At 35.8% G+C, this 27,259-nt stretch overlaps 1 protein-coding gene across 1 annotated transcript in view; it reads right to left on the reverse strand.

Moving 5' to 3' along the window:
- Positions 1-26,086, reverse strand: part of LOC149263698 (methylesterase 17-like) — a 129,833-nt gene extending 103,747 nt beyond the window's left edge. Inside the window, exon 1 of the mRNA XM_089389843.1 lies at positions 26,042-26,086. Within this exon, the coding sequence (XP_089245969.1) occupies positions 26,042-26,077 (36 nt within the window). The 5' untranslated portion in view covers positions 26,078-26,086. The remainder of the gene's footprint in view (positions 1-26,041) is intronic.
- Between the last annotated feature and the right edge of the window lie 1,173 nt (positions 26,087-27,259).

Genomic DNA, 27,259 nt, shown 5'->3' on the forward strand with positions numbered 1-27,259 from the left:
TTGATTTTAGCTCATGTTGATTATAAAAGATGATTTATTATTAAAAATTTAAAAACCTTTAATATTAAAAAAAAAAATTAATCATGAAATTTATCCTTCTCCTTAATATGTTTTTTTTTTTTTTTTTTTTTTGTGACTAAGTGAATAGGTAACATACTTCCTCAGGTATTATAGTGGTAATTTTCATGATGGTTACCACTTCAATTTTAAAGTGCAACTCCACAAAGTTGAGATTTAGTTAATAGATAACATCTTAAAATAAATATTAATAAATAATTTACCAATATAATAATAATTATAATTAAATAAATTAAGGTTTGGTTTGTAAAGTGGTTATAAATATATAATTTTCTCTTCAATTTAAAAAAATAAAAATAAAAAATACATAAATAGAAATAAAAATATACATTCTAATTGAGTTAAAAAAATAAATGACAAAAAATATAGATATTGTAAATCTATGTTCAAAATTTTAAAAATAATTGAAAGAAAACATAAATATTATAAACACATGTAAATATATATATATATATATATTTCTATATATATATATATATTTCTATATTTCTTAAACATCTGCACAGTAGAGTAGAACATACAGACTTTTGCCACCTTCACAATCAAATTATTATAAAAAACACCTTATATTTAAATGAGTATTGTTCTTATAATATAGTTTCATTTTCAATATAATTTTAAATTTTTTTATTATTCATCTATTTATAAATATTTAATATATATATTTGATAGAGAAATTATAACATTAATTAAAAATTTGATTATACCTCTAAAATAATATAACAGTATCAAAATAAATAAATTGAATATATCAATTAAACCCATAATAGATAAATAAATAAAATATCTCAATTAAACATGCAATGGAGATATAGAGTTCACACATGGTTTTGGTTTCTCTCAGTGTATAAAAATAAACTATTTTATGATAAACTATTTTAAAGAAAAACATAATTTACAGTAGTATTCTTTAAACCAAGGCACTCTTTCGGCTGTCAAGAGGGGTTTTGGTTTCCCTCAGTGTATAAAAATAAACTATTTTAAAGAAAAACATAGTTGACAGTAGTATTCTTCAAACCAAGGCACTTTTTCGGCGGTCAAGAGGAGATTGTTTCAGTGATTTTAGTTTGATTTAAAAATAAGAAAGGAGATGTTCAATATATTTTATTATAGACCCAATAAAATATGGTTTAGAATAGTGCAGACTCGTGCAACTAACATGGTTTAGAATAGTGCAGACTCGTGCAACTACCCTTTTTAATTCTACTTCTGTCCAATTATACTTTCATTTTATTATTTAACATTAACTGTTTTCTACTTTATGTTTTTTTTTTTTTTTTTTGCTTATTTTACCCCTTTTACAAGGGGAGTGGAACCTAATTATTATTTGGGTTATGCGAATCACCCTTTCGTAATATCTAGGTATAACTAAATGAAGAACCACTTTGGAAACTAACCAGGTTCCATATTATTCAAAACAACATTCTTGCACATAGTAAATACCCATATTATATATCTATACACATTTATAATCATTCATCCACACTTAGTTCTCTTATATTTATCAACACCGAACTTATAACAAAAACTTACAAATTTATAGCAATTATTTATAAGAAGTTATAACACACTTGCAAAAACTTGAAGTTACAATAATTACAAATAACTTTCTATGTTTGGGAATTCACAAATGAAAATACTTATCGTTCTTGTGTCAAACTGCTAGCATTTCATAAAAGAAATACCACTCCTCCCAATCAATGAGAATGGTAATGGCATCCAATTCTCCCCTGAGCCGGTTTTCCATTTCCAGATCAGTAGTCTGACAGTGGCCTATCAGGTTCTATAAAAGGCATCAATATTGTACAAGTCCAAGAATTCATAGACTCACAGGTCTAGCTTTTAGAGATTCCACTCGCTCCAATGAGCTCAAGAATACCATAAGTGACAACATGCTGCCTTTTCTTAAAATCATCCTTAACAACATCTTGTTGAAAGGATTTATTTTTTTCCTCTCCCTTCTTAGTTCTCTCATGTTCCTCTCATACCCTCTTGACTTCTTTCCCCAATTCTTGGCTTTTTTCCCCAACTAAGATGATTTATCTCTCCAGAAGGGAGTAACTGTCTAGTAAATGAAAATTTTTCATTGTAATGTCTTTTCCTTGTAAATTTTATGGTTTTCCATAACAAACTTTTAATAAAATTAAAATAAACTTTAAACCTTTAAACTTACCGAATCACTTAGGCAAAAATAAATTTAATATATACTTTTTCACTAAAAACATATTACAACTTACTAATCCATAATTAATATAAATCTATATGGATTATAATCTTAATTCGATATAAAATTTCATAAATAATATGGAACAACTTTAATGACATCGTAAACTCCAACCACTTAGACTATTTTTTATAAACTAAATATTTTATATTACGAAATTCCAATGTTGAATGCCCAAAAGTAGGAAAAGATAATCATATAACAACCCAAATTTTATGATTTCACTTTAATGTTATGATTTTGAAAATATACAGAACTCCATCGTTGTGTCTCATGATTCTTGCAATAACATTTTGTGAAGTGTTATCATATATTTATGTAGCCCACTGAACTCCTTGAATTTCGGATAACATTATTCCATCACATGGAGAAAAAATAGACAGCTAACCAAATAAAAAATATGGAATGCAAACTCAAGCAAACAAACCAGTCGTCGATCCATATCATTTTCAAAGGCCAATCAGCCATCTAGTTGTCTTTTTAACCTACTTGTTTTATGCGTCATGTGACATACAACATACCTACTCCTTTTTGCTTGCAGAGGAGTGTCTGAAAATTATACTACCCTATGCATAAGAAAAGAAATTGATTATGGTCACCCATGAAAACTTATGAATAACCTTTAAATGTTACAACACATTAGCTTGTAGAAAGATCTAAGGCCATGAAGGAAAAATGGGCAACAAATTTATAATTGTTAACTTCAATCATTTAATACGAGTCAGTGACCATGAAGGCTGAAAATAAATACTATAAAATTCTTTTATAATCTAAATGATCCAGGTCTGGGTGTGAAGAAGGACCCTTCCAAGACCTTTTACTTTCATGATGTGTTAAATTCCATTTTAAAGGAACATTAATGAATACACCTGCATGCGGAAAATAAGAGGAACATATCAATCATTAGCACATGAAAACGTAAGTCATTGATAATGGAGTTCGTCCAAGAGGAACTACGTCTCCGAGCGCCAGTGTCAAGATGGTGTAGGCCACTACATTAAGTGTTGTCAATAAAGGTGATGTACACAAGAGATGATGTCACTATCACACAAGGAAAAATGCCCTCACACAGGAGTGGCTCTAAGGGATGTTCCACAAGTGGAACTCTCAATCAAACTCCTATCAGTGTGACACAAAAATATGCATGATGAACATATTTCCAACATGGCATAAAAGGGATTTCAAAACAAAACATGCATGATGACTGTAGGAATTTACAGGGTAAGTTCCTCAGACAGAACACCAAAGGACATCGCTCACAAATAGATCACAGATCAATACACCTGTATTTTGATGTGGTTAAAGCCCTCAAAGAGGGAAACAGTCCATGGCCTGAGCCAACGCGGCCACTTCAGGCAATTTATTAATAAAAGAATGAAAATTTACATATGCTTCTCTCATAGACGGATTTCCCTACAAATGTCCCTCCATGCGCTTTAAATAGAAATCATGGACCAATCGGGTGTTAAGCCACAGATCAAGTGTTGGTAATACCGAGGAGAGAATGAACCGTCGGATCACTACATATCGTGACCGTCGGATTGTAAGTTACAAAATGTACAAGGTAAAGAAACACGCTTTACCTAACTCTATACTAGACCAAGTTGTACTTAACTATTTCCTATGTGTTGGAATATCCTAACATCCCCCCTTAAGAACAACTTGGGATAGGATTGAAGGATTTACAAATATGACACAATAGGAGAAGGAAGGAGGCACTAGAGCCTATCCCCCCTCAGTGACAACTTCCTGAACTCCAACCATAAATCGAAGTTTAGTGAACTTCGCCTCTGTGAGAGCCTTTGTAAAGATGTCTGCAACTTGATCATCTGTTGAACAATATTGCACTTCAAGAACATGGTCATGAATGAGCTTTCTGATGAAGTGCATGTGCAGTTCAATGTGTTTGCTGCGCTGATGTTGGACTGGATCTTTGCATAGCTGAATGGCACTTTGATTATCACACCAAAGTGTAGTCGGATGCTACTGCTAAAAGCCAAACTCTGACAGGATCTGACGAAGCCACAAGGCTTCCTTACTAGCTTCTACGACACCACGATATTCTGCTTCTGCTGAAGAAGGAGAAATGGAACCTTGTTTCTTGCAAGCCCATCTAATAGTTCCTGAACCAAGAGTGAACACATAACCTGCAGTAGACTTCCGATCATCAGGGTCATCAGCCCAATCGGAATAAGTGAAACGAACCAATAGAGGAGATGCTTCAGCACTGTAATGAATCCCAAACTGAACTATACCTCGAACATAACGAAGTATTCTTTTAGCTTCTTTCCAATGAATTTCACGTGGGTTTTGCATAAACCGAGCAACAAGGCCAACAACAAAGGAAAGGTCAGGACGAGTATGGGTTAGATACAAAAGTTTTCCTACAAGTTGACGGTATAAGGAAGCATCAACTTTAGGAGAAGTACAAGTGACTGAAAGTTGGACCCCAGATTGAAAGGGAGAAGGGGCTGGCTTACAGTCTTCCATGTGAAAGTGGAGTAGAATGTCACAGGCATACTTGGACTGAGAAAGGGAAATACCTTCCTTGGATTGCAAGACTTGAAGACCGAGAAAATAATGTAATTGTCCTAGAAGTCTTGCATTTCAAACTTCCTTTTAAGGCTAGACTTCACATGGTTTATAAGGTTGGGATCACTACCAGTCAGGATAAGATCATCAACATAAAGAACAAGAATGATAAGAGACTTGCCCACTTTCTTGGTGTAGACAGTATTGTCAGAATGACACCTAGAGAAGCCAGATTCTAAAAGAAAGTTATCCATTTTGGCATACCAAGCTCGAGGAGCTTTCTTGAGACCATAAAGGGATTTCTTAAGCTGACATACAAGGCTAGAGTCTGTTTGTATAAAGCCAATAGGTTGTTCCATATAGATTTCTTCATGCAAGTCCCCATGCAAGAAGGCGGACTTAACATCCATCTAATGGACTTCCCATTTGAAAGAGGCAGCAAGGGAAAGAACAAGGCGGATAGAGTTCATTTTGGCAACAGGGGAGAAGGTTTCAGTATAGTCATTGCCTTCAACTTATGAAAAACCATTAGCAACAAGACAAGCTTTATGTTTATCAACTTTCCCATCTGGTCCATACTTGGTTCTATAAACCCATTTGCATTTAACAAGTTTTCGTCCCTTTGGTAGAGGAACAAGATCCCATGTATCATTTGCCAATAATGAATGATATTCTTTATTCATAGCTGCTTCCCAATCTGGATGGCCTGAAGCTTCTGCAAAGGTGTCAGGATCATAATTCACTAAAGCTTGAGCCAGTAAAGAAGAGGCTCTCTCGAACTAAGAACGTGTACGTCGCTGATTTGTAGGATCACCAGCAAGATCACCTGCTGCATCCCGAGTAGCACATACCCATTTTGGAAGCTGAGGAGCTGAAGGAGGATCCTGAGAAGGTGGGGGAGGATTTTCATCCTCGCTTTCATCATCTGAAGAAGAAATATTTTCAAAAGTAGAAGAGATAGGGAGAGGTGGCACATCCGCCGAACTAGGCTCGGAGGCCGATATATTTTCATCAAAGTTTACATCTCTTCTAATGATAACATTTTTGGACTTAAGTGGAATAAGTCTATATCCTTTGACATCTTCAGAATATCCAACAAAAATACATTTTTCACTCTTTGCTTCTAAAGCTTTATGTTTCTCATCTGGAATATGGGCCCATGCTTCACTTCCAAAAACATGAAAGTGACTTACATCTTGTTTGATTGAGCTCCATGCTTCTTCTGGAGTGATATTCTTTAAAACCTTAGTAGGAGTGCGATTTATTATGTAATTTGATTGCTTCTGCCCAATAATTAAGACTAAGTCCTTTAGATTGAAGCATACAATTAGCCATTTCCTTTAAGGTGCGATTCTTCCTTTCAGCTACACCATTTTGTTTTGGAGTATATGGAACAGTATGTTGCATTTGAATTCCATTCTCAGTGCAAAAGTTGATGAATGTGTTTTTAACATATTCTCCGCCATTATCGGATCTTAGCTTAAGAATTTTATGTCCAGATTGTTTTTCAACAAAGGCCTTAAAGGCCAAGAACATGTTAAATACTTCACTCTTGAGTTTTAAGAAGTATACCCAAGTGCATCTGGAGAAATCATCAATGAAAGTTAAGAAATAGTTGTAGCCAGACAATTAAGCAACTGGAAGTGGACAACATAAATCACTATGCATGAGCTGTAAAGGGGCTGAGGCGTGCCAAGAGGCACGTTTTTCAAAACTGTACCGATGATGTTTTCCGAGTACACATCCGGAACAAACACCATCTCTGCAAGATACCATGGGAAGACCTGTCACCATATTTTCTTTACATAGATTCTGAAGAGAGCAATAGTTTAAGTGACCAAATCGCTCATGCCAAAGTTTGCTCACTTCATCATTATGAGCAACAAATACTGAGGGAAGATTTGATGACCCAAAGTTGTGAAACTTATACAACCTTGTAGAATCATCAGCAATGCCAGTAGCTAAAATCTATCTAGGATCTCTTAGGTCCTTAATTACAACATCATGAGGTGAAAATTCAACGATTTTACCTTCACCTGAATGGGTTATTTGATATACAAATAGAAGGTTGAAGGATAAGGTTGGAACACATAATACATCATTAAACTGACCATTGTCTAGATGAACAGTTCCAGTCCCTACAACACTAAGAGATCTATCATGACTAACATATATATTTTTGGTGTTACAATCATTTAAAGAAGAAAACATGGCTTTGTTTTTGGCCATGTGATAAGAAGCTCCAGAATCAATGAGCCACTCATGAGAATGAGAAGAAGAAGATACATTTAGTGCATAGCCAGACCGAGATGCTTGACAACCACATGCAGAAAGTGCCATTCCTGAAGATGAAGTTGAAGTTGAAGATTGCTCCAAATGGATGTTATGCTTCTTCATTGCTGCTTCCAAGGCTTCCATCTTCTTAAAGCATTTGGATTCTAAGTGGCCATCTCGATTACAAAAGCTGCAATGTCTATCAGTCTTCTTCCCTTTGTTTTTATTTGTCTTATCATTTTGTGGAAATGATTTTTCTTTTTGAGGCTGAAATTTCTTAGGACCCCTGTTTGGTTTAGGAGCATTCTTTTTAGGATACAAATTCTTAGGATTCTTTGGATTTGGTTGCTATTGGGCGGCTAATGCTTTCTTAGAAGAGTTTCCAAGATGAAGAAGACCAAGGTGTAAGAATTTTTCTTGTTCTCTTATTAAAGAATCACAAAAGGAATCAAAGGAAGGGGACTTGTAGGTTTGTCCTTGAGAAATGAAGGCTTCTCTTGTAGAATGGAAGGTGGAAACAAACACAGAATAGGCTGGTCCCGACTTAGTAAGAATGGAGTAGATAAGGCTACTATCTTCTTTCTTAACCTTAACACCTTCCAAGAGAAGTCTAAGGGTTTTGAACTTGGACAAAAAATCTTTAATGCAAGAAAAATTATTGGGGTCCAATGTAAGCAATTCATTTTCAAGTTGATGGGCTTTAAGTTCATTTTTAATTCCAAAGACTTTAGTAATTTGTTGCAGTGCTTCATCACGAGTATCAAGTTCTGCAATATGGAATCTAAGATCTGGAGAAATAGACATCCCTATCAACCCACGTGCTTGGTCTTACCTATTTTCCCATTTAGCTGCCTTATCTTCATCTTTCAGTTTGGCCTCTTGGCCTGTGGCTATTCTGTAAAGACCTTTACTTCTAAGTAAATCCACAATATATGACCACCATTGGAAGTAGTTAGTGCTATCAAGAATGACATGGCATGGAATTTCCATTTTTAACAGAAACTGAAGCTGTAGATGCTGAAACTAAGTGTACCAATGGAAAGATCTCGAAAAATTAGGCCGTTTAAAAAAAAATGGTTCTGAAAACGGCTTCCGGATGAAGAAGTTATGGCTTTTTGAAACAAAATTGATGAAGTCGCCGACGAAGTGTGGGAATGTGCGGAAATGAAAAAATCCGCCCCCAAAAAAATGGAGACTTGAACCCAAGACCTCTACTCTCATAAATTAGCTTTGCACCAAGTGAGCTATACAAAAAGTTTGAGAGAGAGAGAGAGAGAGAGAGAGAGAGAGGGGGGGTTGATGCTTTGGGTTGCATGCTTGCTTTGAGAAGGCTCTTTTTCCCTACAAAACAAAAGACACAAAACCCAACATGGACATACAAAAAAAAACAAACCTTATGGCTCGAAGTTAGCTTTAGCCGAAAACTAAATATTTTCAAAAACGAACCTTGCCGCTCGAAGTTAGCTTTAGCCGGAAACTAAATATTTTCCTCAATGTTTCTGATTTTCCGAGATCACACTAAGGCGCAGTGGAAAAGAGCATACGCATGAGAAAAATCCTTCCTTTCTGTTTCTGATTTGCCCAGATCTCACAGAGTCACAGGGCAAAGAGCATACACAGAAATGAAAGGTATAGATCCGGTAATAAAAAAAGCTAAATAAACCGAAACCGAAATCAAGAGAGAGAAAATAACTGTAAACTGCAAATAAACACTATGTTCCTCCAGATCTTAAAAATGACGCAACTAGGGCTACTGGAAACCTTTTCGCATGAAACGAAAGGGGTTCCTCACTGGAATAGATGCTCCCAACACAACAAAGCAGTCCTCTCGGCCCGAAAGCAGTTAGAAACAATAGATCTAGGAAACGGTAGTCAGATGCAGTTCTACAGGCTTCAGATTTGGATCACCAACGGACGCGACCCTCAAATAGCTCTGATACCATGAAGGAATTTACAGGGTAAGTTCCTCAGACAGAACACGAAAGGACACTGCTCACAAACAGATCACAGATCAATACACCAGTATTTTGACGTGGTTAAAACCCTCAAAGAGGGAAACAGTCCACGGCCTGAGCCAACACGGCCACTTAAGGCAATTTATTAATAAAAGAATGAAAATTTACATATGCTTCTCTCATAGATGGATTTCCCTACAAATGACCCTCCATGCGCTTTAAATAGAAATCATGGACCAATCGGGTGTTAAGCCACGGATCAAGTGTCGGTAATACCGAGGAGAGAATGAACCGTCGGATCACTACATATCGTGACTGTCGGATTGTAAGTTACAAAATGTACAAGGTAAAGAAACACACTTTACCTGACTCTATACCTAACTCTATACTAGACCAAGTTGTACTTAATTATTTCCTATGTGTCGGAATATCCTAACAATGACAACAAGAGTATCACAACAACATACAACAAGGGATATCAAAATATAACATGATGAGTTATGACAACAAGTACATCACATAGAAGATTTTGCATCAAATCAAGCAGGGAATCATGACAACATGTAACAAACAAGATCCTGCATCAAAATCAATCAAGGATCTGTGCAACATAATGCATAAAGAAGAAGTACATGAACACATCATATACCTCGCAACCAAGGGCCATCTAAAGAAGTGGATGTCATACAGCTGAAGTTGTTTGGACCATCGATCTCAAGGCATTGATCATATGAAGATGACCGCTCGCATATGAATGTGGACATCTGCACTAGCACTTAGAAAAGTGGCAAGAAGAAGAAACGAGAGAATAAGAAATCTGAAGACACCATCAGATTTGTGGTGGCGAGTAGTGCTGAATCGACTGTCCAAAATCCAAATTCTGAAAAATTGAGAATTATGGGCTCAAGGAATCTTTTAGATTCCCCTGGGATTCCTCAAAGATTCTGCTCCATGGATGGACTAGAGATCTGTAACTCAGATGGTGAATCTGATCTTGCCATTGTGATCCCTATGGAAAACGATGAAAAACAACTATAAACTTGACTATAATCTGACATATAAAAATTTTACCTCCTTGGGAAAATTTCCTGGCTCATGGTTCCACTCCCTGTTTTTGCTGAAATCATGGTTCCACGTGAATTCTGAAAATGACCAAAAAAATGCAGAAATTTGATGGAGAAATGAATAGCACTGTTGCGCTCATGGTGATGAGAGGTGTAAAAACCATATAAAATTTGTCAAATTTTGACAAAGTGAAAATTTTGCCCTCCTGCAAAATTCATGGTTCCTGCATAAAAAAATTAATTAATTGTCTTGAAATTCATGCGTACCTTCTTCCTCAAAATCCATGACCTACAATGTCTCTCCTCTGTCTCGAACTGCATACAGAGGCAAAACTCTGAGTTAAAATAAAAATTTCATGGATGGATTTACCAATGACTTAGTTTGGCTCAATGGTTAAATGAAGGCATTGGTTGAGGAGAGGTCGAAGGATCAAATCCCGCCCCTCCATATATAAATTTTAACAAACCCGAAATTATGTATTAATGGGGTCGGGTCCACATTGGGTAGCGTGCCCCTTTAACCCCATGCTAACACTTTAATCCCCTTAACTGCTGTCGGCGCAGTAACATCGACGCATATACATAAGTGTTGGCGGATGAATCACAATCGGCGATCGGTGCTTCAGTGGTGCTGCCATCGGCGTCTTAAAATCGGTGATCGGAAATATTTAAGGTATCAATGCTTTTATCAGGGTTTCGATGATATATATATATATATATATATATATATATATATATATATATATGTTTGTTATCGCATATGTATATTGGGTCGGGGTGATAGGGTGTGGGTCGGGTCCATTGCTGATGGCCCACACCTATCCTATGATACAATGTAATATATATAACATATACGCGATAGGCCCTCAGAGGGTTTGGCGGGGGTTATGGCCACCGATCTTGAAACCATATACCGATGTGATTTGCGATTTAAAGGGGTGGGGTGATTAGGCCAGTGGGGGTTATGGTCGTCGGCCTTAATATAATAACTTTGGTTATGAAATTTTGGGGTGGCAGGGGTGGTGGTCTGCCACGTCATAACAAATTATATTTGATTTATAAAGAGAGAGGTGTTTTGAAACTTCTAAAAAAAAAGGGTCATTGGGAAAATTAACAAGGAAACAATTTCGACCGATTTTGGGAGTTAGGTTTATGCCTCGAGGTTGGTCAAATTGTAGGACACTTAAACTTGGCCCACAACGCAACTTTGACCAAACTTTGACTGGCCCGTTCTCCCTCATACGAGCTCAGTTTGACGAACTATTTGCACCTCCATGATGAGGACGACAGGATCTACCCTCTGGTCCTAGGTCAAAGTCATACTGAGCACTTTGATTTTTGAGCGTTCATAAGCCTTCTTTGTCTTGTGTGTCTCTCTAGAGCCACCTAGATCAATCCTCCCCACTGAGGAGCTTTTGGTCCTCTAAAAGCATGAAAAATAATCTATAACTTTCTATGTACCCTGTCTGCATCACAAGCATCATGGAAAGGTCTTGCTTCCATCTCCTTCACCTTTGTTCTTCGGAGCCTTAAGCGACGATCCAAGACCCACTACCTCCTGTTTCGCAAATTACATGCTTGGATGACATGACCAACTAAAGACCCAAATATCTCGCACTTGCCATGAGTTTATAACACATACTTGGCGGTCAAGTTTACAACAAGATGGACACATTACCCCAGCTATGACAACAAGGCCAACATATCATTGTTGCTTCAAAAAGTGATGGAAAACAGATCATCACTGCAACACTTGATTTACATACATAAGTCCAGACACTATTGTTTCGACACATGATGGAAATATAACGTCTTTTTCAGAGTGTAACATATGAATCAAAACATGGATAGACATCATTATTGCTGACCAAGTGATGGAAAACACATCATCACCTTTACACTTTAAAATGCAACAAATGATATTCAAAAGAATGACCATGAAACAACATGTCTAGAAACTATTTTTCACTGATCAATGTGAATGGGTCACCTCCTTGAGGTGGTTTTGCGTGTCGAACAACTTCTCTTCCTGGTTCACGCACCGATGCTTTGTCTTTAAGGTGCTTCTCTAGATGGAGCCTCCAACAAGTGGCTCTTTGATGGTCATTTCTGTCGCAATGACTGCAGTAGGTTTTCTTCCTCCATATCTGCTTAACGTGTTTCTTTTCATGCTGTTGAGAGGGTCTTTCACGCCTCATGAGTGCTGCCATTCTTTTCCAACACTTAGAAAAGGTATGGTTAGGTAAACCACAAAAGGTACATGTTTCTTGATGCCTTGATCTTTGTTCATTATTAACAACATGATCATAATCAAAATGAACATTCGAAGATCGAAAATGGTTATGCCTTCCTTTGTTGTCTCTGATTCGAGTATGGTGATGAGAGCTTGCCTCGGTTGTCTCCCTGCAATGGAAACTGCCATGGGATGAAGGGGATGTTTTCCCATCATTCTCTTTCCTCAACGATGTCTCGGATGAATCTAACACCTTTGAGCACTCTCCTTTAGTGTACCTCTAGCCTGCAAATGAATGCTCATGCACAACCTCTAAAGGTGGAGTTATGCCTTGGTTATTAGCACCAAGTTCTTCTTTCTCCTTGTGCCTCATCCTTGTAAGGAGCCTCATGTTTGTCCCTATAATTGGGATCTCCAAATCTCAAACAGACATCATACTATGAGAAGATGAAACCGAAAGGAAATCAACATATTTTACCTCCTTTTTCAATTTCCAAAGAACTGATGAGGATTGCTCATCATTTGTTGTTGGTGGTTCGGTAACTATTGTGGCACATTCCCCAACTTCCTTTCTGACATACCCAAGTCCTGCCTGACGGGGTAATTCCTCTACTTTGATGGGATTGACAATGCCTTGGCCATTAACACCCAAGCCTTTTCCTTTGTACCCCATTCTCTTTAACAGTTTGGAGCCAATTCCTGTGGTGTGATTTTCAAACACAGCAAAATCATCATCAGGAAACATACATGAAGATTGAGAACTGCTTTTTACCTCACATGGGTCTCGCTACAACTTTTCCAAGGCCTCGTCTTTTGCTTGCAGCTGTCATAGCAAACTTTGTTTTTCCTCTTTCTCTTCATGTAGATGCATCTTTAATTCATCATTTTTTGTTTCAAGAATTTGTTTTCTTCACTTCAGTTCCTCCATGGCCTCTTTTATGGCTTGCAACTAAAGCTGTAATCGCTCCTTTTCCTCTATCTCTTTCTGTAGAGTTTCATATATAATTTCCACTTTCTTGGAAATGTTGAGCATGGTCTCGTACATTGCTCTTTCATCCTCTATCATTGTTCACACTGCAATTCACATCAACGCAAAGACCGCTCTGATACCAGTTGATCTAGGTCCAGGTGTGAAGAAGGACCCTTCCAAGACCTTTTACTTTTGTGATGTGTTAAATTGCATTTTAAAAGAACATTAATGAATACATCTACATGTGGAAAAGAAGAGGAACATATCAATCATCAGCACATGAAAACATAAGTCATTGATAATGGAATTTGTCCAGGAAGGACTATGTCTCCGAGCCCTGGTGTCAAGATGGTGTAGGTCACCGCATTAAGTGTTGTCAATAAAGGTGATGTATACAATAGATGATGTCGTGATCATACAAGGAAAAATGCCCTCATGCAGGAGTGGCTCTCAGGGATGTTCCACAATTGGAAATCTCAATCAAACTTCTATCAGAATGACACAAAAACATGCATGATGAGCATCCCGCCAACATGGCATAAAAGGGATGTCAAAACAAAACATGCATGATGACAAAAAGAGTATCCCAACAACATACAACAAAGGATCTCAAAACATAACATGATGAGTTAGGACAGAAAGTACATCACATATAATATTTCACATCAAATCAAGCAAAGAATCATGACAACATGTAACAAATAAGATCTTGCATCAACATCAATCAAGTATTTGTGCAACATAATGCATAAAGAAGAAGTACATGAACACATCATATACCTTGCAACAAAAGGCCATATGAAGAAGTGGATGTCACACTGCTGAAGCTAATCGAACCATTGATCTCAAGGCATCAATCGTATGAAGATGACTGCTCACATATGAATGTGGACATCTGCATTGGCACTTAGAAAAGTGTCTAGAAAAAGAAATGAGAGAATAAGAAATCTGAAGACACCATCAGATTTGTGGCGTCGAGTAGTGTTGAATCGACTGTCCAAAATCCAAATTCTGAAATGTTGAGAATTCTGGGCACAAGGAAACTTTTATATTCCCCCAGGATTCCTCAAAGATTTTTCTCCATGGATGGACTGAAAATTTACAACTCATATGGTGAATCTAATCTTGCCATTGCGATCCCTACGGAAAACCATGAAAAACAGGTATAAACTTGACTATATTCTAACATATCAAAATTTTACATCCTTGGGAAAATTTCATGGCTCATGGTTCCACTCCCTGTTTTTGCTGAAATCATGGTTCCACGTGCATTTTGTAAATGACCGAAAAATGTAAAACTCTTATGGAGAAATGGATAGCATCTTGCGCTCGTGGCGACGAGAGGTGTAAAAACCATATAAAAGTTGTCAAATTGTGACAAAGTGAAATTTTTGCCCTCTTGCAAAATTCATGGTTCTTGCATTAAAAAATTAATTAATTGTCTCGAAATCCATGCCCGCCTTCTACCTCGAAATTTGTGCCCTAAAATCTCTCTCCTCTGTCTTGATCTGTGTGCAGAGGTAAAACTCTGAGTTTAAATAAAATTTCATGGACGAGTTTACCAATGAGTTAGTTTGGTTCAATGGTTAAATGAAGGCATTGGTTGAGGAGAGGTTGGGGGATGAAATCCTACCCCTCCATATATAACTTTTAACAAACCCGAAATGATGTATTAATGGGGTCAGTTCCATAGTGGGCGGCCCGCCCCTTTAACCCCGTGCTAAGACTTTAATCCCCTTAACTATTGTCAGCGTAATAATATTTGTACATATACATATGTGTTAGCGAATTAATCGCAATCAGTAATCAATGCTTTAGTGGAACTATCATCAGTACATTAAAATCAGCGATCAACGATATTTAAGGTATCAACGCTTTTATCAAGGTTTCACCGATATATATATTGGTGATTTGATATCACATATGTATGTTGGGTTAGGGTGAGAGGGTGTGGGCCGAGTCCAGTGTCGATGGCCCTTGCCCACCCCATAATACAATGTAATATATATAACATATATGTGGCAGGCCTTCGAAGGGTTCGGCGAGGGTTATGGCACACCGACCTGATACAATATATATATTGAAGGGTTGCGATTGAGATAAGGCTGGAAAGGGTTATGGCCGTCGGCCTTAAAATATATATGTAATTATTTTTAAAGGGTTCGGTACGGGTTATGGCCGCTGATCCTGAAACCATATATTGATGCGATTTTCGATTTAAAGGGGTGGGGCGATTAGGACGGTGTGGGAAATGGCCGTCAGCCTTAATATAATAACTTTGGTTATGAAAGTTTGGGGTGGAGGGGGTGGTAGCCTGCCACCTCATAACAAATTATATTTGATTTATAAAGAGGGAGGTGTTTTGAAACTTCTAGAAAATAAGGGTCATTGGGTAAATTAATGAGGCAACAATTTTGACCAATTTCGGGAGCTAGGTTTATGCCTCAGGGTCGGTCAAATTGTAGGACACTTAAACCTCACCCACAGCGCAATTTTGACCAAAATTTGACTAGCTTTTTCTTCCTCATATGAGCTTGGTTTAATGAACCGTTCTCACCTCCACAATCAGGACAACAAGATCTACGCTCTGGTCCTAGTTCGAAGTCATACTGAGCACTTTGATTTTTGAGCGTTCATAAGCCTTCGTTGTCTTGTGTGTCCCTATGGAGCCACTTGGATCACCAAAATAGATGATTATGGACAACTCCTATAGCTCAAATAAAGTTGTTCTAACTCTCAAAGTTGTGACAACTCTATCAGGAATGTAGCCATAATCATAAGAAACCAACAACCCAGATTTGGAATTAAATTTGACGAAGGAAGTATACAAGGAACTTCTGCCACAAGGTACCATGGAGTGGATAGGAAGAGCCAAAATAACCCAAAACCTAGGAAACAAAGTACCTACTTAACTTAGAAAACCCTTGCTCAAAAACTTGGTATGAATTCATACTCGAAAAACTTGAGAAGGACAAATCATTGAGGCAAGAAGGGTTATCTACAAAACACAAGAACCAAGGGATTGATTAGGCAATAGAGTACAACCAAACCCAAAATCACAAAACATAATCAAACAAGATGGATTGAACCTTACTTAGTAAAGGAAGGCCATCATGTGTGCCAAATACACACCTGAACCAAACACATCATTCGCAGTCCCGAAATGTTTAGAATAGAAGCTTTAATGTGATAAGAACAGACTTTAAATTCTTCTTATGAATAAGATTCGATATTGGCACAACTTCTCAAGTCTTGGATGACCAAAAATCTATCTGTCATAAGGAACTGGCAACTAAGTAACTCCGTAAGAGATTAGGCGGTAAAAATTGTTGCAAAATCTTGAAAACCCTTGCCATAATACATGACATCAACTGCGGGGAATATTGGAGAGGATTACAAGTAAGATGTGTCAATATACTCTGGTATTATGGCACCATGATGAAACCCTCTATTTCAGAGCAATTTCCGAAGGTGCATATTGAAAATGAACTGATTGTGAGGGTTTGGGGAGGGGGTAATACCATAACCACCGCCAACACAACTTCAGCCCTAGATCTCACCAAGGATGGAACAACACTGTCCATAGCAAACAAAACTCCAAGTCATCGATCTAAGACGCCTTCACTGATCTCAATAAGGTGCTACCTAGTTGTACAAAAGTTTCAGGAAACATGCAAATGAGGTTTCATAAGGCGTATACATCATAGTGGTTGAATTAAAACCTAAGATATGGGATGTTGGAGGTTATAAAGTATCCCCCTTGTTGCTTAGATTTTAAATGTGTATAACATGTGAGGTTGACTGACTTAGTAGGTTTATGATGTATGTATTCTAATAAGGCATTTAAATTATTTTTTATACGAATTTTTGTTTATACTGTTACGTATTTTATAGTTGACTCATGTAGTAGGTAATATTGATTCTTGACATATTACAATTGATATCAGAGTCTCGTTACAAGCTAAGGCATGTATAGGCGCATAAAACAATAATAAAAAATGTTTATGATCCATAGTGGAAGCAAGGTATTATGCATAGAGTAGTAGAAGCTACACCATCTGGTCGACCAAGAGATGGAGATGAGCTAAGAATCCACACGGGAACTAACCCAGAAATATGGGTTCAATTGGGGGAAATACTTGGAACACAAATGCACTACTATTGGAAATAGTCCAATAGTTACAGGAAAAAAGGTCCAACCTATGGTCCGATAATGAAAGGTTGAGGTTGGAGTAGGAAATAATTATGAAAGCCCTATCATATATGATAGAACTAAAGGAATCTGAACCCGAGGGTACATAATGGAAATAGACTAGAGATGAACCTACAAGGGGAGGGACACCCTAAAGTGAAGGGAAGTTAAATGAACAATGAAGAAGAATCTAAAAATGTGTCAGTTGGTAAAACTAAGAAACATAAAATAGAATTACATGGGGTGTTTAATAAAATTAAACCCCCAACATTCGATAATGAGGCAGACGAAGTTGTCGAACCGTGGTTTATCAACGTGAATAAATATTTTCAAATATACGAATATGATGATAATCTTAAGGCACGACTTACAATATGTCAATTGCAAAACAAATCCATTGTATGGTGGGAGGAGGTGAAAATGATTTGACACATTGATGAGAAGGAGGTAACGTGGGACAAGTTCCAAAAACAATTTAAAAACAAATAATTGAGAGAACACTTTTATCATGAAAAATAAAAAGAATTCCATGATCTGAAGTTTGGTCAGTAGACCATGGATGATTTTATAACTAAGTTCACTTTGCCATTGAGATATGTTCTTTATATTCGAGAAGAGAAAGCTAAGGTATAACGCTTTCTTAGTAGTTTTTCGATCTTCATGAAAGAGAGGCGGGAATTTGACAACCTGAAAAAAATGGATGAGGCTACTCAAAAGGCCTAAATCTGCTATCATCAGATGAAATAGAAATATGAAAACAAAAAAGGGTGGTTCCATAAAAAGGAACAAAAGAATGCCAAGAATATGAAGTGTACTAAAGTTATTGGCAGTAAGCACTCATCTAGGAGAGGGTTTAATGGAACCCTAAGAAGGAGTCAACAGAAAAATCGAACTACAAATGAGACCAGACAAATGGAGACATATAGTAAGCCATATCTAAATCAAGTACAAGGATCCCTCTTGGAAGATGGTCTATATCTCACTATAAGAGATTTCATAAATGCAATGTACCTTTGACTCAAAGCATTTGCAGCCCGATTCTCCTTACCCTTCAAGTGTTTGATCTCAAAATCAAAACTGCTTAAGAAGTCAATCCATCTGGCTTGTCTGGCATTCAGAGTGGGATGTTTAAAGCAGTTGATTAAGCTGTGATGATCAGTCATTAGGAGTAATTTCTTTCCCATAAAATAATGATGCCATTTTCAGCGCATGAATGATAGTTGTTAGCTCTAAATCATAATCAGAATACTTTTGTTCATACTCCTTGAGTTTCCTATGCTCATAGGAAATCACACGGCCTTCTTGCATTAACAAACCACCCACTCCTTCTTTGCTAGCATCACTGTAGACTACATAATCCTTATTTGGATCTGCAATGCTCAGAATAGGCACAGTTTTTAGTAAATGCTTAAGCTGGTCAAAGCTTCTCTGGCATTCTGATGTCCCCTTAAAGGCTTTTCCCTTATTCTCTAGGGAGTTAATGGGGTATTCTACTCTAGAAAAACCTTCAAAAAATCTCCTGTAATACCCAGCTAGACCCATAAATGATCTTATATCTGCTACATCATTTCATACGAACCACTCCATTATGGTATTTATCTTTTCTAGATCCACAACAATTCCATCTTTGGTAATGATGTGGCCTAGATATTGAATCTATTCCTTAAAGAAATCACACTTGTTGTACCTAGCGCAGAACTGGTGTTCTCTAAGAGTCTACAGTAGTATTCTCATATGCTCTTTATGTTCTTATATACTGCGGGAATAAATCAGTATATCATCAATAAAAATTAATGCAAATTTGTCCAGATATTAATGAAATATATTGTTCATAAGACATACAAAGGTTGTGGGAGCGTTGGTGAGCCTGAAGAGTAAGACCATGAACTCGTAATGCACATAACGAGTTCTGAATGTTGTTTTTATTATATCTTCTTCCTTTATTATGATCTGATGGTACCCTGAACGTAAATCAACCTTTGAGAACATTGTCGCTCCCTTCACTTGGTCGAACAATTCATCACTGCATGGTAAGGGGTATTTATTTTTAATAATCAACTTGTTTTGCTGGTGATAATCCATAAACATGCACAGAGTTCCATATTTCGTTTTAACGAACAGCACTGGGGCTCCCCATGGTGACACACTAAGACGAATGTAATTCTTTTCCAGCAATTTTTGTAGTTGCATTTTTATTTCTGTCAACTCTCGGATACTCATATGGTATGGAGCTTGGGATATCGTGGCTGCTCCTAGTACCAATTCAATAGTGAAGTATATATCTCTTTTTGGAGGGAGTCCTAGAATTTCCTCAGGAAATACATCCGAAAATTTTGGTATTACAGGTATATTTTCTAAAGAATTTTTATTTTCCTTCGAGTTGGAAAATCCTACCTGAATTTCATAAATTTGATCTTTTTCTGATACATTTTTCCAACTGTGAAGCAATTATCAATCTTAGTTTTAGTGGCATTAAAATACCTTGCATTTCCTGCGTTTCCCCTTCCTTATCTATATAGGAGATGGTTTTAGTTTTACAGTTTATAAGGGAAAAATGTTTTTCCAACCCATCCATGCCTAATAAGACATCATAGGATCCTAGGGGAAACACGTTCGGATCTTCTTTTAGGGATTCATCTATTATTTTCAGCATGCAATTGTTGAATTTAGCCAATACTCATCTTTTTACCCCTGTGACTAACTGTACTAAACCAGGATTCTTGAATTTGACAGCTTGCAAACAGCATTGATCAACTATCTTAGGGCTAACATAACTTAGAGTAGCTCCTAGGTCAATTGAAATATAAATAGTTGGTAAAAAAATTTACATTCAAATTCCACCATGGTGGGTTGGTACTCTGCCTGGTGGTCTTCAAGGGAAACATTAATTTTAGGAATGCTCCGGTATACTTCTCTTGTAGTGGATGCCTCCTGAGTTTGCGAGATCTGATATGTTCCTTTACGATTGGGATAGTTTTTAATGTAGTGCGGTCCTCCACATCCCCAACATTGTACTGGGGGTCTTACTGTGAGTTCAAATTTTGTTTGGTCCGACTGTTCATTGGCCTTGGCTTCATTTTGAAATCTAAATTTGGTTTGATTTCTGTTAACATTTATGTTAATTTGTCCCTGGTGAGGTCCTTTATTAAGTACAGATTTGGTTCCCTTGCTACCAACAGGGAATCTATTCCCCTTTTTATCAGTCCACTTTCTTCCTATATCTCCCTTCTCCCGGTTTTGCTGATAACATATTCAATCTTTCCTTATAACCTCATCCATGGTTTTTCAATTGTCGAATTCGAGACGCTCCTTCATAAATAAAGGCAGACTACTAACAAATCGTTTACCTTTGCCTTCTCCTTTCATATGTAAGGTACATACTGAAGTAAGGATGTAAACTTAGTGATGAACTCATCCATGGTCAGTTGTCCCAATCTTAATTCATGAAACTCCTTTGCTTTTTCATCATAGAATCGTTTGGTTAAATATCTTTCCTTAAAGTACCTCTGGAAATTTTCCCATGTAATGCTTTGTTCATTTACTCCACGCATAGTCTTTACCTCCTCCCATCAGAGGGTGGCTTTCCCTTGCAGCTGAAAAGTGGCCAGGCAAGCTTTTAAGTTACAGTCGTATTCATATAGCTAGAAGTAATTATTCATATTGATAAGTCAAGCTTCCACTGCCTTCTCTTTCTCTCCATCAAAGAGGGGTGGTTTTATTTTTCGAAATTCTCCTTGCAATTCTATCTATTATCTTGTTTGTGTCATGTGTCCTGATGCACTATCCGATTTTTCTTCCTAATTTTCTCCCCCCCATTCTCTCTCTTGGTACTCTCTTCGGTATTCTTGTTCCCCAAACATTTTTCCATATTCCGGGTTGGGAATTGGCTGACATTGGTTCTATTTACCTGACATTCTTTTCATATTTTTCTCCTCTTACTGCATCAACCTTTCATTATCTGCTCTCAGTCGAGCCATTTCACTTTTCAACTCTTGTACTGTTTCCAGAATGGCAGTATTGGTGTTGTGTAGTTCCTCCTGCAATTGTACCCATACTTCAGGGTTAGTTTCTGAAATTGTTGCAAGTCCTAGACCTTGCATGGCTCCGTGCGATGTGTTTCCTGTTCTCTTCATGCTAGCTGTTTGGACTTGTTTTACTGTAAACAACAAAAATCATCACTCAATTGTTTAAACATTAGTTCCGAGACGCCTCGATTTTTTAACTTGAGCACTCTGATACCATTTGTCATATATCCACTTATTTTTTTTACTTTTACTATATTATCATATAGTAAATTCTATGATCATTTGGAATCCAATAATTTCTTACATTCCTTGCACTTTTTGTATATATATAAAACCATAGCATTCATTCTAAACATTGAATAAATATCAAATGCACCTTTTTTTTAAAAGGCTACAAATGATTACCAATATCATAACCTTACGAATGATTAGCAATATCATAACGTTAATACTAATGGTTGAGTTCCAATACTGTCACAATATTCAATAATGGGTTAACCTTGTAGTATATATATTAATACTATAGATCTGATAGATCTTTACATTTGTTCTAGCTTAATGCTTCGTACTCTTGAGCCTTGGTGGGAGCAACTCCGAGCATGTCTGCCATCCACCTTCCAGATTGTTGTTCCTCCTTGGAATATTCACTACATCAAGGGTTCTGCTATCTCGATCACATCCGGTGGTGGAAACCTTTCGTGGTAGCTTGGGTTATCCATGATGTGAGTTGCGATTTCACTTATTGAGTTTTTGGTGCGCAAATGTCTGGTGTTGACCTTAGGTGGTGAGGCCTAATCTAAGGATCCTGACAGGCTTCCCATTTTATTCCTTTGCAGTTGTGGAGCATCATTCCTGGTTTGATTTCAGCGAGGAACATAGTCAATTGTGCATCTCTCACACATAAACAAACCCTACTGTCTCGTAAGATTTTTTTTATGGAAGAATGCATCTTTTCTTACAATTCTAATGTCTGCGTTGATATGGGTTTGGTTGCAGGAGACTTCGAAGGTTCACTGGTGGTTCGAGCTATGAAGCAAGGCACTGCCTCCATTGCTTTGTAACAGTGCTATGAAATATTCTGTGTAGGGGTTCCGCTATGTGTTTTCCCCTTTTCGATTCTAAGGGTTGAGAAGAGGTCAAGCTCCTGTCAGCACTGATAACGAGAGAGGGTTATGCTTGTTGTATTTTAAGTTAGGATAGACCTTTCAATCATATTTCGTTGCTAAGTTTCAGATGTAATTCTTGAAGTCAAGCCCCAATGGTAGTTGCCTTTGATGTAGGTTATTACTACAACTTTTAATTACAGAGGGTTTTCCTTCATTTTATAGATACACGAATGTACACAATTAAGATTTCTCTCCATCTCAGTTATCTAAATTTGCTATGGTTTGGATGCTTAGGGTTCATTTCTCAAGTTCATATTAATCTTTATTTCATACTTTTGCTTTTTTCCTTTACTAATACTATGTTTAAAAATTTCTGGATAAGGGTTTTACCCCAGAGGGTTTCATTCCTGTAGGTTCAATATATAGCTATTTACCCTTTAGCTAGCTAGGTGGATGCTCTTGAATTTATGTTATATCGACACTAGACTTGTCTATAATGTTTATTTCAAAGCATTAATGTTTATTGGAAGAGAGGGATTTTGTTGTAATTCAATGATGCTACTATTGTTTTGCATATCGATCAGGCTTAGAGGGAAAATCCCATTGGGAAAACCTTGTGTGACTACTTCATCTCATTGATATTTTACAGGAATCTCTGGCCTTGTAACCACTCTGCCAGAATGGGTTTATATATATATATATATATATATATATATATATATATATATATATGAATGAAATTTTGGCTATAAATTATCTTGTGCTTGGAAAGTTTGTTTCAACTCTTGGCCGAGCCATGAGGTTTTCTATAATAGTTAGTCGCTTTAATTATAATGAGCATATCTGTCTATATGCATGTACATATTAGCATCAAAGTTATTTGATTTCTAGATTTGTTTTTATATTCCAATTGTAAATGTATCAGTTATCTAGCTAAATCTTTTAAAGATCCTTAAGGATGTATGCTGTTTCATTTAGAAAATTTTTTCTTTCACTGACTAGGTATTTAGTAGTGACTATCAGATCTCGTTATATATTTCTTACAGTAGCAGGTATCTCGTTATATATTTCTTACCGTAGCAGGTCTCTCCCTACTGTAAGAGTACATAGCAGTGTATTTCTCTGTTTTAGTTCATAATTTCCATAATATTGTTGCATTCTAATCAAACATCTTTATAGTCTTTCTTCTGTAAACAACATGAATTCATCTACTTTTCTTTTACTATTGCCTTTCTTTATTTACTATAGTTTCTTCCTTAGACTACTTACTCTTCTGCAAGAGTCACAATTTAGTGCTTAAGAAACAAAGGACTCATTAAACAGACTTAAATGAGTCAGCTGTGAAAGTCTATTTGTGTATTTGTTCTTCACAGATTTATCCTCCCAACCATGAAACTTACTTTCAGACCAAGTCTCCCCCCGACCTTTTGCTCACAAGATTGATGTAACTTGCAAGACCTAACAATCACCAAATCCAAGCTATCTAGTCATCACCAGACTTAGTTCTCATTTCCATCTATCCCTGGAGCATGACATGACAGAATTTCCTTTTTCTTCCTCTCCAAGTTCTTTTCTCAGGTACTTGCTTATTACCCTCTTGATTTCTTTCTTGGAGAATTGTAATCACGAAAAGTAGTTAGGGCTAGGTAACTACCTATTCCCCAATTTATTGATATGAAAGAGAGTTACAATATTTGTTAACACTCTCAATAAATTCTCATTCTTGATTAACAAAATTTAATATATAGTTCAAATGTTATAAAGTATAAAATCCTCTCTTTTGTTTTCACTGCAATAAATAAAATAAGGACATCACACCTATTCTAGGCTCAGAAGAAAGGAGAAAGTAACATAGGGATAACCCCCTAACTAGTTGATTTTAGCTCATGCTAATTATAAAAGATGATTTATTATTAAAAATTTAAAAACCTTTAATATTAAAAAAAAAATAATCATGAAATTTATCCTTCTCCTTATATGTTTTTTGTTTTTTTGTGACTAAGTGAATAGGTAACATACTTCCTCAGGTATTATAGTGGTAATTTTCATGATGGTTACCACTTCAATTTTCAAGTGCAACTCCACAAAGTTGAGGTTTAGTTAATAGATAACATGTTAAAATAAATATTAATAAATAATTTACCAATATAATAATAATTATAATTAAATAAATTAAGGTTTGGTTTGTGAGTGGTTATTAATATATAATTTTCTCATCAATTTAAAAAAAAAAATACATAAATAGAAATAAAAATATACATTCTAATTGAGTTTAAAAAATAAATGACAAAAAATACAGATATTGTAAATCTATGTTCAAAATTTTAAAAATAATTGAAAGAAAACATAGATATTATAAACACATGTAAAATATATATATATATATATATATATATATATATATATATATTCTTAAACATCATAAATTCAAATGCACAGTAGAGTAGAACATACACACTTTTGCCACCTTGACAATCAAATTATTATAAAAAACACCTTATATTTAAATGAGTATTATTGTTATAATATAGTTTCATTTTCAATATAATTTTAAATTTATTTATTATTCATATATGTATAAAATATTTAATATATATATTTAATAGAGAAATTATAACATTAATTGAAAATTTGATTATACCTATAAAATAATATAACAGTATCAAAATAAATAAATAGAATATATCAATTAAACCCATAATAGATAAATAAATACAATATCTCAATTAAACATGCAATGGAGATATAGAGTTCACACATGGTTTTGGTTTCTCTCAGTGTATAAAAATAAACTATTTTAAAGAAAAACATAATTTACAGTAGTATTCTTTAAACCAAAGCACTTTTTCGGCTGTGAAGAGGGGTTTTGGTTTCCCTCAGTGTATAAAAATAAACTATTTTAGAGAAAAACATAGTTTACAGTAGTATTCTTTAAACCAAGGCAGTTTTTCGGGGGTCAAGAGGAGATTGTTTCAGTGATTTTAGTTTGATTTAAAAATAAGAAAGGAGATGTTCAATATATTTTATTATAGAGCCAATAAAAACTTAGATGGGCTGCGTATTCCTGGAATCTAATCAATACAAACTATAACATACCTCTAAACACTAAAACTTGTTATACCTCTAAACACTAAAACCTAAATAGGCAAAGTGATGACAAGCCACAATTCCAACCCCTCGAAAAAAACCTCTTGATCTTTAAAAACAGAAATCATATTTCCCTACCTATTGATCTGGATGGGAACCCTATGATTTTTTTAGTCTAATGGCGGAAAGGCTCCAAAGAAAGACGTTCAAGTAATCTACTTTTAAGTGCGTAAATGATCATCGGAAGCATTAAAATGAAATCAACAATAAAGTATAAATGTACAACAGGAAACGCAAGCACCTTTTCGGTCTGTGGGAGTTTGGCTAGGAAGTGCATAAGAGGCTGATTATACTTCACTATCTACTCCACAACCCATCCATGAAACTCTTCGCACTTGGGGTTCATCAATTTATTACATTAAATTCTCTGGCTGGTTATTTTAAAAATGTTTCCCATTCTCTTCTCGGTAATAAAAATATATTCCAAAGCCATTTAACAACAGTACTAAAATATGGAAATGAGAGATCATGCAGGTCCCAATAAAATCTGGAAAATGAAAAGAATCATATTCTAAAGCCAAATGCATGAATGTATTGTTTCTAGATCCGTAGTAATCAGGCCAATAAATATAATGGCTGAGATGGTGACACGCCTTGGGAGCAGTCGTGCAATGGAGGTATTCCAGAAGAATGACTACACTGAATAATAATGTCAAACATGGCGCCCGGAAGAATTACGTGGTGTATGATGTATCTGAATTACTAAAAACGCTCTGTAAAAATGCACTTTTATTGGAATATGGTATAGCAAAGTATTTATAAATATGGTGCAACTATAGATTATTTCAGAATTTTTAAAGATTTGGGTGACTTCAATAACTCCAAATTTTTAGGGCAGGATTAGAAAATTATAATTATATATTGTCTATTTTTTTAGCTGAACTTTTGGATTATTTTGGTTCATGCTATGGAATCCTCTTTGATTATTTTGATTCATGCTATGGAATCCTGTTTTCACCCCGCAGGATTTTGTGTATTGCCTAGAGATGTTAACGGATCAAATTTTAATATAAATAGGTAAATTAATAAATATGTATATGTTATATTTCTTTAGGTATTTTTTTTGGGATTTCATTGGGGCTTGGAGACTTGTGGGCAGTCCTTAAAACATTCCAAACATATTTCAGAGATGTTCTGATTTACCTAAAGACGTTGTCATTCCCAACTCGCTATCCTCTTTGAAAATTGTACATGTGATCCGGCCATGCTGGGATGAATTCCCCATTATCACATATTGGGATGAATACCCCATCTTTGCTGTTCCCACTTCCCAAAACCAATTCAACATAGATTATAATGTTATTTACTTTACAAAAAATTTAGTTGTAAAATTTTGAGTAGAAATAAGCTAATTAATAAATATAAAGTGAAATTTTATTTAATTAATTTTTTATTAATAACAACTTTGTGGGTGAGAATTTTATTTAGTTGATAAGAATTTTAATTATTAAATTTTGTG

The sequence above is a fragment of the Pinus tabuliformis genome, chromosome 6 (genome assembly GCF_031772625.1).
Source record: "Pinus tabuliformis cultivar Carrire ecotype Pingquan chromosome 6, CPIR1, whole genome shotgun sequence".
NCBI lineage: Eukaryota > Viridiplantae > Streptophyta > Pinopsida > Pinales > Pinaceae > Pinus > Pinus tabuliformis.